This window comes from Aythya fuligula, chromosome 21 (assembly GCF_009819795.1).
Source record: "Aythya fuligula isolate bAytFul2 chromosome 21, bAytFul2.pri, whole genome shotgun sequence".
Taxonomy (NCBI): Eukaryota; Metazoa; Chordata; class Aves; order Anseriformes; family Anatidae; genus Aythya; species Aythya fuligula.
The window spans coordinates 3,903,049-3,915,107 of record NC_045579.1 but is presented as its reverse complement, the minus strand read 5'-3'; the positions used below and the strand labels follow the sequence as shown (position 1 = coordinate 3,915,107).

The window sequence follows — 12,059 nt, the reverse complement described above, 5'->3', positions numbered from 1 at the left end:
GCAGAGGGACAAGAGGCGGCTGGGGCTGGGGCTCCCCTCAGCGGCCGGGAGGGGCCCGACATGGCGGCGGCGCGGCCCCGCCTCCGCGCTGGGCGGGAAACCGCGCCCGGGCCGGCCATGGAGGCGACGGGCGACGAGCAGCGGGTGCTGCTCGAACAGGTACGGTGAGGCCGGGGCTGCCTCAGCCTCCTCCTCCTCTTTCTCCTCCTTCACCGCCGTTTTCCCCCGATGCCCGCTCTTCTCGAAACAGAACCGGCCGCAGCACCACCGGAGGGAGCCCCCCGGGACAAGATGGAGCCGGGGCGGGAGCGTGTAGGGGCACTGAGGGGCTGAGGGGGTTGAGGGGAGGGCTGGGGGCTGCGTGACCGCACGGCCGCTTCTTTACCACACAATTCGTGATTTCCGCGAGAGATCGGCTGTGGGTCTGCGGGGAACTGACCTGTCGGTCTGACCTTCCAGAGGCTGCGGGCTGCGGTGCACTACACGGCCGGCTGCCTGTGCCAGGACGTCGCCGAGGACAAGGGCATGCGGTTCAGCAAGCAGGCCATCGCCGCCATCGCGGAGATCACCTTCAGGCAGTGTGGTACCTCCCTTGTGTCCTAATTACCTGCCCAACGGCACGGGCTGGACATCGGGTGCTTTACAAAAAACAGCCGTTAAGCCCGCTGTCACGGATGTATCGCTTCTTGCGTCGCGATTTTAGAAGTGCAAGAAGTTGTAATTTTGTTTTTCAGACCTGCAAAAAAGCATTTAAATGTAAACGAAGTAATTTTATGGGCCACCTGCAACAGTGACACACAACGAATTATGATTACTTCTTAAAACTTACATTGACAATTTGCAGCTGCACCTTTGTTTTTCTGTATTACTTATCTCTTCCTAATCAGAGACAGTATTTTAAAATCCACGGTGTCTGTTTTTTCTCCAGAAAACTTTGCAAGAGACCTCGAAATGTTTGCCAGGTAGGTAGTAGGACACTTGATCACTGCAAAAGCAGCTCAGATAACTGCATAATCTTTAAAATGTGTCTTGTAACTCAAGTTTTAAAAGGTTCTGTTGACTGATTAAATAGCAGCTGTGAAGTTAGGGAATAAGTATGCTGCTACAGCTTCTTCCTCATCTTTGAAGCCAATTTATGTGGTACAAGTGATTGTTTAGACTAATGGCCACATAAAATTGTCAAATTCATTGATGTGTAGTGGTGCTGAATGGTTTGGGAGTGACAGATGCTTGCTACCATGCCTGTGATTCATCTAGTTGCTCCAAGGAGGTAAGGGAATGTTTTAAGGAATCTGTTTGGTGCTCTGAGTCAAAACCAACTCAGTAACTTACTGGGAAGTAGGAGCCAGCAGCAGCGCCAGATATTCTCTGCTAAATTCTACTCTTTCTACACATAAGTGTGAGTATTTAGATGTACGCATGCACACTTGAAAAAAGGCTTTTCTATGTTGTAGTTGGAAAAGATTGTCATTGTCGGTTGCTGGGTCCCTATTAAGCTGCACTGGTTAAGAGTCTGTATTACACGCTGTATGACCTTTTACAGCTGGTGTTGGCAAACACATCAAGGAGTGTTTTTTAATTATATGCAGGCATGCAAAACGAAGCACAGTCACTACAGAAGATGTGAAGCTTTTGGCTAGAAGGAGCAATTCTTTGGTGAGATTCACTGTATTTTCTGTCTCACAACACTCTTCTCAAACCAATTGATTAATTTCAAAAAGCATCTGAATGGAAGGTATAAATGATGAAGCAACTATTGCTTAAGCAATTTAAATGATCTGTGGATGATGGATGGGCATTATTCAATGATTTAATTTCTTTTCTTTCTTCACTGTGGGAACAGATCTGATTGTAGTTCAAGCAACAGTGTTCAGGTTGCATCAGAGCTGCTGAGGTTTCAAGTACAAAAATACAACAAAGAAACACTATTTTTTTTTTGCTGATGTTGTATTACTTTGTTTTAGCCTAAGGTCAGGAACAGCTTGTGTCCATGTCGATATGCTGAGTCTCTTAACATTAATTCAGGGATTATTCATATTATTGTATTCTCTTATGTTCTGACCTATATAAACTTTGGTGGACTTAAATTGACTCATTTTAAGGCATACGTGTGAATGCTTACATGAAGAAGAGGGCAATACCTTCACAAGGAGGATGCTCTTGTCAGTATCTAATAGTTGGTAACTGCCAAAATTGTGTTCAGTGTGCCGTAGAATCCAGAAGGAGGCTTACCTTTGCTTGTCAAGTTTTTTTCAAGGTTTTACAATATAAACAGATGCTTCTTTTCAAAAACAGAATGTCTGTGCAAATGAATACACCTCATTTGAAGAATACTTTGAATGCTAATTTTAATTTTGTGTGTTTTTTCCCCTTCTCTCTGTGTGATTTGAAATATGCAACATGAATCTACTGTGAGAAGGCATAATAAATGCTGGAGCTGAATTTTTTGTTCTTAACTATTGCGAGTCATGTCTAGTGGGTGCAGAGGAATCTGACAATGTTTCAGTACTCTGATTATATCTCAGCAAACTCCAAGTAACTGTTAATGTTGCTGTCTTAGTTCCAGTGATGGATGCAAGATTTGTAAATCCTACTTTTGCTAGGGCACTGCAGTATCTGAGACTATCCATCTGAGACTGAGGGCTTTGTGCAAGAATTAAAAGGGATTGATACATGTCACTTTTTTGGGGTGATTTTCTTATTTTTTGTAATAAGAGTTTGCCCAGTTAATTTATCTTAAGATACATGAATGAAGTTCTTCATTAGATTACTGATTAGTTTATTGTTCTCAGCTAAAGTACATCACACAGAAGAGTGAAGAGCTCACATCAAATACCATGGAGCAAAAGGAGAAGAAGAAAAAGAAGTCCAGTGCAGCTAAGGGAGGGAGAACTTCTGAGGAACAAGAAGCACCAGTGTCTGAAAGTGAAGACTCCAGCATGGCATGATTTACCTTTCAAGTAACTTCTCTGGTCGTTTTCTCATACTAACCCAGAAGACCAAAGTTAGCATACCAGGGATGGCCCTTGCAGGTTAGCAACAGTAACAAGTCTTTACCTTCTTAGGTGCACATGATTAGTTGTATTTTTTGTTCCAAAACTGAAAAGGCTGTCAGAATTCAGCAATGTATACAGCCAAAATGCCTTAATTGCTTATTAAACATTATCTTACTGTTATTTAAAAGAAAATCCTTTACTGAAAGGATTTAAAGGAAAGCATTCCCACTGAGCATAAGGCCTCAGTATGTGCAACTCCCTCCATGCAAAAACTTAGTTTTTCTACTAATTGATCTCTTCCTCATTTCCATTTCTGTTTTTTTTTTTTTAGGTATTATATTTTCTTTTTATTAGCCATATTGCTTGTTCTCTTGACAATTAAAGCATATTTTGTGTAATTTTTCTACTGTGATATTGTTGTTATGCAATAATCACTTTCATTTGGTTGCATGACACTTCTGAATTTTATGGAATATGCCCCCCCCAGTGGTGTTCAGAAATATATCACCATTGCCCTCTGCTGGCCTGGTACAGACTTACCAAATGTTAATTCTGTAGAAGCAGATTTTAAGAATCATAGAATCATTAAGGTTGGAAAAGACCGCAAAGATCATCTAGTCCAGCCTTAAGACATGAGGTACTAGATATAGTGAAATGAAAGGAGGAGAAGGCTGCTTAAAAAACTGTGGTATGAGAAAGTTTATAGAGCAGGAGGATGCTTGCCCAGGATAGTCTAAAATGTGCAGTAAGAGACAAAATGCTGGTTTTCCCTTGCTCTTGACCCATCAGACAAATACTTCCTTGAAGCCAGTTGTTCCGTCCTGAAGGAGGCAGCTTAGGGCAACTTCCCCAAAACATGTTTGAAATTATCAGGTTCTCATTTCAGTAATTCTCAGCCCTTAAATACTACACCATGATTACAGGATAGCTCTAATTGCCCTGAAAAACTTCTAGGTATAGCTTTGCTTCTTGTTTAAAATCATTCTCTCTTGAAAGAACAGTACTATTTCTGGACTAGGGTCATTCATTTGTACCTGGCACATGGGAGAAAAGTAATATTCTAGGCTCCTTACATGCGCTGCATTTTATTCTTGCTCTGTGTTTGAGCTATCAAACAGTGGCGGGTGGGGAGAAAAACCAGGCTTTTTGTAGGCTGTAACTATTCAGTATTGATCAAATAAAACCAAGCGTTGCAGTGCAGGAAAAAAAAAAAAGCAAGAATCTCTCCCTCTGGATCTATACGGGACATTTTTCACAATCACACTTCTAAACACCCTCCTGTTTTCTAGTTCCAAACTGCTCCAGTTCCAGGGATGAGATGGGCTTTTAGAAAACTTACTCTACTTTAGAAAACTTTTCTACTGACTAAAAGAGTAATAACCCAGGACAAAAACCCAGTATTGTTTTTTGCTCTTACCCACTTCTCACTGAAGGAGAGACGGTTCTGTATTCCTTGTCTGAAATCTGTCACTTCCTGTCCGAACACATACGCATATTTCACTGCAGAATGCAGAAGATGCTGGCTGAAAGCTAGAGATCGTTTACTGAAAAGCCTTGTAATTGTTTGCTGTGGAAACATTAGATCTGGCAGAGATTATTTTGTTATCACTGACAGGAAATTCTAGCTCTGAGCTGACTTTTGGAATGTAATGATCTAAAGATCTATAATAAAGTCTACCCTAAAAAAAATCAATTTATAAGGATAATTGAACTGTTAGGTTTAAAAATCCCATTAATGGAGATGTTTTAGGAGTTTTCAGCTTTGTTTGATTGATTGCACTATTGAAAGAGATCCAAGAAGCAGTACATAAACTTGACTATTATAAAAGGATTTTTCATAGAAATTAGAGGATGAGGTATAGCACTGGAGTCTGTTAGCCTATTAGCTAATCGCTTCTCATTTGTCACAGAGACATTTGAAGGATGTTGACTATAATAGAGTTTTAAAGAAAGCTAAGTACTGTGTATGTGTTCTTCGCAGATAATACTCAAGATTACTTCAGCTCAGCTTTAGGATAGATTTTAACTGCAGCTCCCATCAGCTTATGAAAATCTGTTTTTGTTGTTAGTAGAACAGAACAATTAAGAGTAACAATTAAAATTATACTGTGCTACATCTAGTTGATAATTTGAATTCTGTAGCATAAGAACTGCAGCATTTAGTAATTTACAGGCATCTGAAGAGCTCTAAACTTGATAACAGAAAAAAAGCAGAAATGAAAACCCTCTTTTTTCTTAAGGCTAGATTGGAAGGACCATCACTGCCTTCTACAAGAAGTATCAGCACGGTCTCTGTGACTCCCATCTCAGTGTTCTCCTGAAGTAGTTAAAATGTTTGTAATACATGTAGGATTGAAGTAATTATGCTGTTATTTCAGATATATGGAAAAGTGATAGGTAAAACCCCTTTCCTCTTGTACAGCGTGAGCAGTAGGATTTCCATTGCTAAGCTGAGCTTGAAAAAAGCAAAGCACTGAAGCTTTGAGCAAGACTGAAAAAAGGGTTTAAAAGGGGAAGAGTGGTAATCACAGGCAGAGACATAAGCTTACAGAAAAAGCCTGCTGACAGCTAATCTGCTCAATGCACTCAGTTTCAATGGGTAGCCAGTGTAATTAGCTTTGAGTGCAATACAGCATGCTTCAGAAATTGTTAATGGACAGCCATACGTGTTCTTTCAGAAAGCCTCGAATATAAAAAGCTTGCAATAAGTAGCTATTTAAAGCAGCAGGAACCCCTTTTACCTGCCGTGGCCTATGATATTACAAGCCAGAAGCATACACTGTAAGAAGCAGTCACTTGCCCAAGCGAAACAGATTGTCCAAAAAGTTGACTGAAGGCTTACCCCCAAATTCCAGCCAGATCTCAGGGAGTAGAATCTTCAGAAGTTCCTTGAAGTATTTTTTGCTTACCTGCACAGATGTACTAAACTGATAAGAATATTTTAATTACTGAATTAACCACATGCAAAGTTAGACTTCCAGTGTATCTATATACAGTACCTGCTGTAGCAATACTCAGCAGACAGCATCCAGTACCATTTAAGGTTATGTTAAAGGTTTAAGGTTATGTCAAATCAGTGGATTTTGCATGATACTAGGAAGGATTTATACCTACAAAAACTTTCCCGGAAGTTTCAGCTCACCTTTCAGCTGCTTTTGTATACATTTTACATTCTCACAGGAGAAGAAAAGATTACACCAAAACTGTCACCATGTTCACACCTATACCCAAATATCATCTTCAGACAGGTTAAATATGGAATACTTTTGTATTTTAAGTTCTTCCTCTATCCGTAAAGTAATAGTGTACATATTGGCACATTCTTCAACCATAGCCACCAGCAGGAATATCAAAACTGGTCCAACAGTATAGTAAAAAGGTTTTAATGACATTAGAAAAAGACTTTAACCAATTTAAAAATAAGCAGGTTAATACAGAGGTGTTATGATACTATACCAGTGATTAGGATAGGAATACAGACAGGCCAAATAGAAGTCTTTGTGGGTTTTACTCAGGTGGGCAGCCGAGCTCCACCACAACCACTCTCTCACTCCCCCTCTCCTCAAAGAGGAAGGGGGAGAAAATACAACACAGAGAACTCGAGGTTTGAGATGTACTTGAGGCACACACTTGCTATCCCCATCCTTCTGCATTACCCACCAGGTATACCCTGGTCCTTGGGCAAAGGCAATCCCACAAGTGGGTTTGCCTTTTCCCATGGCAGGGGCAACCCACACCACCTTCCCCATCTGCTTCCCCACATGCGCTACAGGGCCTTTAGCTTCTCCCACAGTGTGTCGGGGTTTTGTTTCAGCAGGACCAGGACGGCTGTCGGACCCCCTGTTGTTAACTAGCCAAGCAGCCTCTGGTAGATTTATATCCTAATATTTCCACATCCCAGCACCTAATGCTCGCAGCATAGTTTTTAACAGTCCATTGTACCTCTCAACCTTCCCAGAGGCATGTGGGTGATAAGGGATGTGAAACACCCACTCAATGCCATGTCTCTTGGCCCAGGAAGTGACCAAATTGTTTCGGAAGTGACTCCCATTGTCAGACTCAATTCTCTTTGGTGTACCATGTCACCACAGCACTTGCCTTTCCAGGCCCAAGATAGTGTTTTGGGCCGTGGCATGGTTTACTGGATACGTTTCCAGCCACCCAGTAGTTGCTTCTACCATGGTGAGTATGTAACATTTACCTTGGCGGGTTTGTGGGACGAGAGTGATGGAGGAGGAGCGGCAGAGAAGTGCTGTAGACTGACCATAACCCCCGTTCCCCCATTCCCCTGCGCCGCTCGGGGGGAGGAGGTGGAAGAGGGCGGATGGGGGGGAAGGTGCTTTTGGTTTCTTTCCTTTGTTTCTTGCTTCTCTAGCTTGTTAGTAATAAGCAATAAATCTTACTATCTCCCTGTGCAGAGTCTGTTTTGCCCGTTACAATAATTACTGTGTGATCTCCTCGTCCTTATCTCAACCTCTGAGCCCTTTTCATCGTATTTTCTCCCCGTTCCTCTTTGAGGAGGGGGAGTGAGAGAGCAGCTGTGGTGGAGCTCAGTTGCCCACTCAAGCGGAACCATGACAGTCTTCCGTCCCACAGCCTTTCAAAACAAGCATTTCCACTTTTGCTATTTTACAAATTAGTGCTTACACTGCACTCGAGGCAGGAGTTCCTTACAGAGAAAAAAAAGCCACAGAAATTAAGAGGTTTTGATTTTACTTTTAACTGGTGAAATTAGAGAGAAGTTCAAGTTCCTAGATGCCAGGCTAGAGCTTAAGGCCAGACAGCAGCTGGAAAAACCACATGACAACTTTAATAGGCCAAATCACAACAAACCCCTCCAAAGAAAAAGCACGCTGTGTTCAATGAGCAATCCTCAGAATGCCTTCTTCCTATTTGTTAATGTCCACGAGGTAGATGAATTTCATCCTTTACACTGCAAATGGTGGGAAGATAAAGTAACCAAACTGCCAGAGGCTCCAGAAGCTAAATCCAGCATTATCAGATGGAATTTTCTGGCTCCCAAGCAGCTATTCAAAGCTGAACTCTTACATGCTGTGTTTAGTAATTCCATTGTTCTAGTATTCTGCAAAAAGTCTAAATCCCTTTGGTTACACATGATTTGAGTCATCACAGGAGTTTAAGCCTCAGGACAATGTCCAGATTTTAGTTGTCTACAGCCAGACCATGGTATGACCAGCAAACTATGGCTGCCAGGACGTATCATGTTTACGTTGATTGCAATTTAAAAAAACAAACAATAAAAAAAAAAAGAACAGCACACCCCACTTGCATTCCCTTGGCACTTGAGGCAGAACAAGAGTCTTATTTTTTACGTTTTGAACTAAGCCAGTCTCCCCAGGGTAGCGTTTTCTTGCCCTTTGATGTGCTCCTCAGGGAATGCAAGGTCTGCACTTGCTGTAGGCGCTTGGAGAGCTCCTGATCGCAGGCTTGCTGCAGAGCTTCAGCTTTCTGCTTGTCCCAGCTGAGAGCTGCAGCCAGGGCTTGTGTGTCTTCTTTCACGACCAGCTGTAATGAGACAGATTTGTAACAGTCTTCTCCACTGATGCTTTAACACCACAACCTCCTCTGCCTGCACTAAGAACAGGAGCAATTAGACACCTATTTAACAATGCCAATTTGGTGATGTTTCTAGCTTACATATTTCATCTTTTAGGTTACTGTATTTTTCTTTCTACTGGTACTTAGAATTTGAAGCTATGTTCCAATGTTCAAGCAAACAGAAAGCAGTTGTTTTTCTCTTCTGTAGAAACTAAGACTCATAGTATCAGAACACATCCTAATGGTTAGTTTACCTAGACTTGCCTTTCAAAGCTATGGGTTTATTTACACTATTTTCCAAAATAAGGAGGTTTTTATTTTGCCTTGGGATGCACACAAATACAGCTAAATGTATCTGCATCCAAAAGACTTGCTGGTAATACAGCTGAAGCACTGGCTGTCTGCTATCAAGATTTGGCAGAGATCAAAACCACAATTTTTTCCTGTGGCTTTTCCAAGTATGTCCTAGAGTACTTGGAGGATTATCAGCTGCATTTAACAGTGAAGCAGGAGGTAGTGTTACTGAAGAAGAAAAACGGGCTAAACCTCAGCACTTTAAGACTGAGGTATATTGACAGTAGAGCCTCCAGAGGCAGGGACAACTTCCCCCATCACCCCTTTCACCAGAGAGATTTGCCAGAGTATGGTTATGTGATCCTCACCCACCTCTAGATCCTGACTGTCCAAGCAGAGCTCTGGGACAGGTTTCCCTTTCAGAACAGCAAGGAGGTGGTCGCTGAGTGTTGTTTTGGCTGAAGTGCCAGTGCTGCTGGTACCCGTGTCAACCACATCCATCTCCTTTCCTGGTACGGTCTCAGACTCTGAAAAGTGGCAGCAAAATCATTACAACCTGTGACAGGCACAGGAAAGGAAAAGTAGCTCAGACTGCATTGTTTTTGAGATTAGTAAGGCATACGTTGTATCTAGATGCAGCCTGTAACTTAGGAAATCTATTATGCTAAGGATTACTACATGATTTATGCTTTTCCCCCCAATATTCTACTTTCAGGCGTGAGAATTGTGACAAAGCAGCAAAAGGACTCCTGATCTCTCCCATTCAGAGAATTCTTATGCTACACCAGCTTAATACATCAGTCATATTAATAGCTGCTAAGCAAGTGGCTCACTCCACTCTTTCCCTCCGCCTTATTTGTTCTATTCAACTATTCCAGGCTTTTCTGAAAATCTAATTCGTTAGTATACTAATGCTGCCTACCTGCTACTTTGCTTAAGATACTGCCTTCGTTTTTCAAGGCCTCTAGGTAGAGTTCCAGGAGCTGCTTTGACTGGCGTTCTTCTTCTCGTCTGTCCAGCACCTGCTGCAGGGTGTTCTGCAACGCCTGGATTTTGGTTTGACTTTGGGCAAGTTCCTCTGCCAGGTCTGAATGCGGGACGTCAATAAGCACCTTGAAAAAAATAGGAGTGCTCCTGTTAACTCATTCCATTACACCAACTGCAGTGCAAACAGCAAGCCTCCTGAATGACAGAGCCTCCACCTTCATGAAAGCTAACACGTTTCACAAGGTTTTCATGTCACAGCAAGTCAGCCTGGTTCTGAGAGGCTGTAGTGGTACTCCACCAGCCCACATTCTTTACCAGCAGCCAAAAGGTCTTCAGGGAGGTGTAGAACTGTATGTTTTTAACAAACATCCTGTCAATTTCTGGCAATCAAAGCACCAATTCTTACGTGTGCATGGGAACACATAAAAGAAATACAACAGGCTGGCACTTGGGAAGCTGCACAGTGCAGGAAGGCACCAGGAGGCTGTTATCACCATGCCTCACCACACACAGGGTGTTAGGCACTCCCATACTTGAAACAACGAGCTCTGGAAGCTGTCAGCAGCTCTTCACCCTCCCTTGGAGCAGACAAATTTGGCATGCTGCTCTACCCACCCTTCTGAGGCTTTACACAGGTGTCTATTTTCTATGAAAAGAGCCCACCTCTGCTGTCATTTGGCCCACACTTCCTTTTTCACTCTCTTACAGCCAGAATTAGACATGCTTTGAAGGACAATCAGTGATGAAGAGCATCCTCCTCAAACACATGCCCTGACGGTGAAACAAGTCAAGGAGAAATTTCAGTCTAGCATCACAGCCAAAATACAACAGCTGAATTAAACTTTGAGATCTTGTGTGCTTATTCTGTTCTGTGCCATTTACTGCAATAAATGGATGAGGGGCAAAGCTAAGAATAGTTTTTCCCTGTGTACCTGTAGGTCTTCTTCGGACATCAAGATGATATTAGACAGGTCATCCTTCAGCTGCCTGGCCAGCTGCTTCCACTTCTCTGCAGCACCGTCCACTTCATCCACATCTGAGAGCCAGGTTGTTCCGCTGCCTGACACAAGTCACCCGCAAAAAGATGGAAACACAAGTAAGCAATACAGGAACAAGAGCCCTGACTTTGTGCTGGAAGCTGTGTGACGCTGTTTAGGGTTGTTTGATCAGCATCAAAGCAGCAGTGAGGTCTGTTACTCCCACTTCTCAGAATTGCAGAATGTTAGGGATGGGAAGGGACCTTGAAAGATCATCTAGTCCAATCCCCCTGCTGGAGCAGGAACACCTAGATCATGTCAGACAGGAACGTATCCAGGCAGGTTTTGAATGTCTATAGAGAAGGAGATTCCACAACCCCCCCGGGCAGCCTGCTCAGTGTTCTGTCACCCTCACTGTAAAAAAGTTTTGTCTCGTATTTATGCAGAACCTGTGTATGGAACCTCTTATGTTCCAGTTTCCACCCACTGCCCCATGTCCTATCACTGGGTGTTCTGAAGAAGAGCCTGGCTCCATCCTCCTGACACTCACCCTTCACATATTTACAAACATTAATAAGGTCATCCCTTATTATGGAAGAGGCCCAGCTCCCTCAGCCTTTCCTCCCAAGGAGGATGCTCCCCTTGTGGCTCTGCTCTCTCCGTTGCTCGCTGTTTCGTTCGCTGGGTTTGCAGGAAGAGGAGCAAGCAGCCAGGCAGCACAGGCTGTTCCTGAGTCAATATCAGGAGTATTCTTGGCTCGGGGAGCCCACCCAGCACCCCCAGCCCGTACCTGGGCTCCTCCCGCCCCACTTCTCGTCCTTTGCCAGCGCCACAAACTTGGTGTTGGGCGGCAGGCACCTGAAGTAATCCTCATCGTCCACGATGGTGCCGTCCTCCGCCAGCACGATGGTGATGGGCTCCAAGGCTTTATCGATGGCCAGAACACCGCTGGCTGAGGCAAAAAAAAGAAAGAAAACACCAAAAAAACACAACATTTTGCGTGACAAGCACGGGGGACGCGCAGCTCTGTCACCTCACCGCGGGGCCGGGCAGCGCCCTGAGGCGGTCGAAGCCGCCTGAGCAGCGGCCCCGGCGTTGTCCCCTCACCTTTCTGTCGCAGCTCCCTCAGGCAGGAGGCGGCCAGGCCGTGCTGTTTTCTCCCCCCTCCCCGCCTCACCAGGCAGCGTTTGGGCCTCGCCGCCATGGCCGGGCTCCCTCCCCGGGCACGCCGGGACGTGTAGTTCCG

General features: G+C 43.8%; 2 protein-coding genes across 2 annotated transcripts; one reads left to right on the top strand and one right to left on the bottom strand.

Annotated features, from left to right (window-relative positions):
• The first annotated feature begins 98 nt into the window (after positions 1-98).
• Positions 99-4,685, top strand: LOC116497691 (centromere protein S-like). Its single transcript, XM_032201600.1, has 5 exons — positions 99-159; positions 460-583; positions 929-962; positions 1,590-1,656; positions 2,793-4,685. Exons 1-5 carry the CDS (start codon positions 118-120, stop codon positions 2,946-2,948), a joined length of 423 nt encoding a protein of 140 aa, XP_032057491.1. The 5' UTR covers positions 99-117; the 3' UTR covers positions 2,949-4,685.
• A 2,824-nt stretch (positions 4,686-7,509) lies between these two features.
• Positions 7,510-12,037, bottom strand: DFFA (DNA fragmentation factor subunit alpha). The gene is made up of 6 exons (XM_032201444.1): positions 11,921-12,037; positions 11,604-11,765; positions 10,769-10,896; positions 9,772-9,961; positions 9,222-9,376; positions 7,510-8,522 (listed from the first exon to the last, which is right to left on the bottom strand). Exons 1-6 carry the CDS (start codon positions 12,015-12,017, stop codon positions 8,319-8,321), a joined length of 936 nt encoding a protein of 311 aa, XP_032057335.1. The 5' UTR covers positions 12,018-12,037; the 3' UTR covers positions 7,510-8,318.
• Positions 12,038-12,059: the final 22 nt, after the last annotated feature.

Excerpts from the sequence above, each read along its gene's own strand:
- LOC116497691 (XM_032201600.1), top strand. The coding sequence starts at position 118 with ATGGAGGCGACGGGCGACGAGCAGCGGGTGCTGCTCGAACAG. Across the intron at positions 584-928 it reads GATCACCTTCAGGCAGTGTG|AAAACTTTGCAAGAGACCTC; the intron begins GTACCTCCCTTG and ends TTTTTTCTCCAG. Across the intron at positions 1,657-2,792 it reads CTAGAAGGAGCAATTCTTTG|CTAAAGTACATCACACAGAA; the intron begins GTGAGATTCACT and ends TATTGTTCTCAG.
- DFFA (XM_032201444.1), bottom strand. The coding sequence starts at position 12,017 with ATGGCGGCGAGGCCCAAACGCTGCCTGGTGAGGCGGGGAGGGGGGAGA. Across the intron at positions 10,897-11,603 it reads GTGGGGCGGGAGGAGCCCAG|GCAGCGGAACAACCTGGCTC; the intron begins GTACGGGCTGGG and ends GACTTGTGTCAG. Across the intron at positions 9,377-9,771 it reads TATCTTAAGCAAAGTAGCAG|AGTCTGAGACCGTACCAGGA; the intron begins GTAGGCAGCATT and ends GCCACTTTTCAG.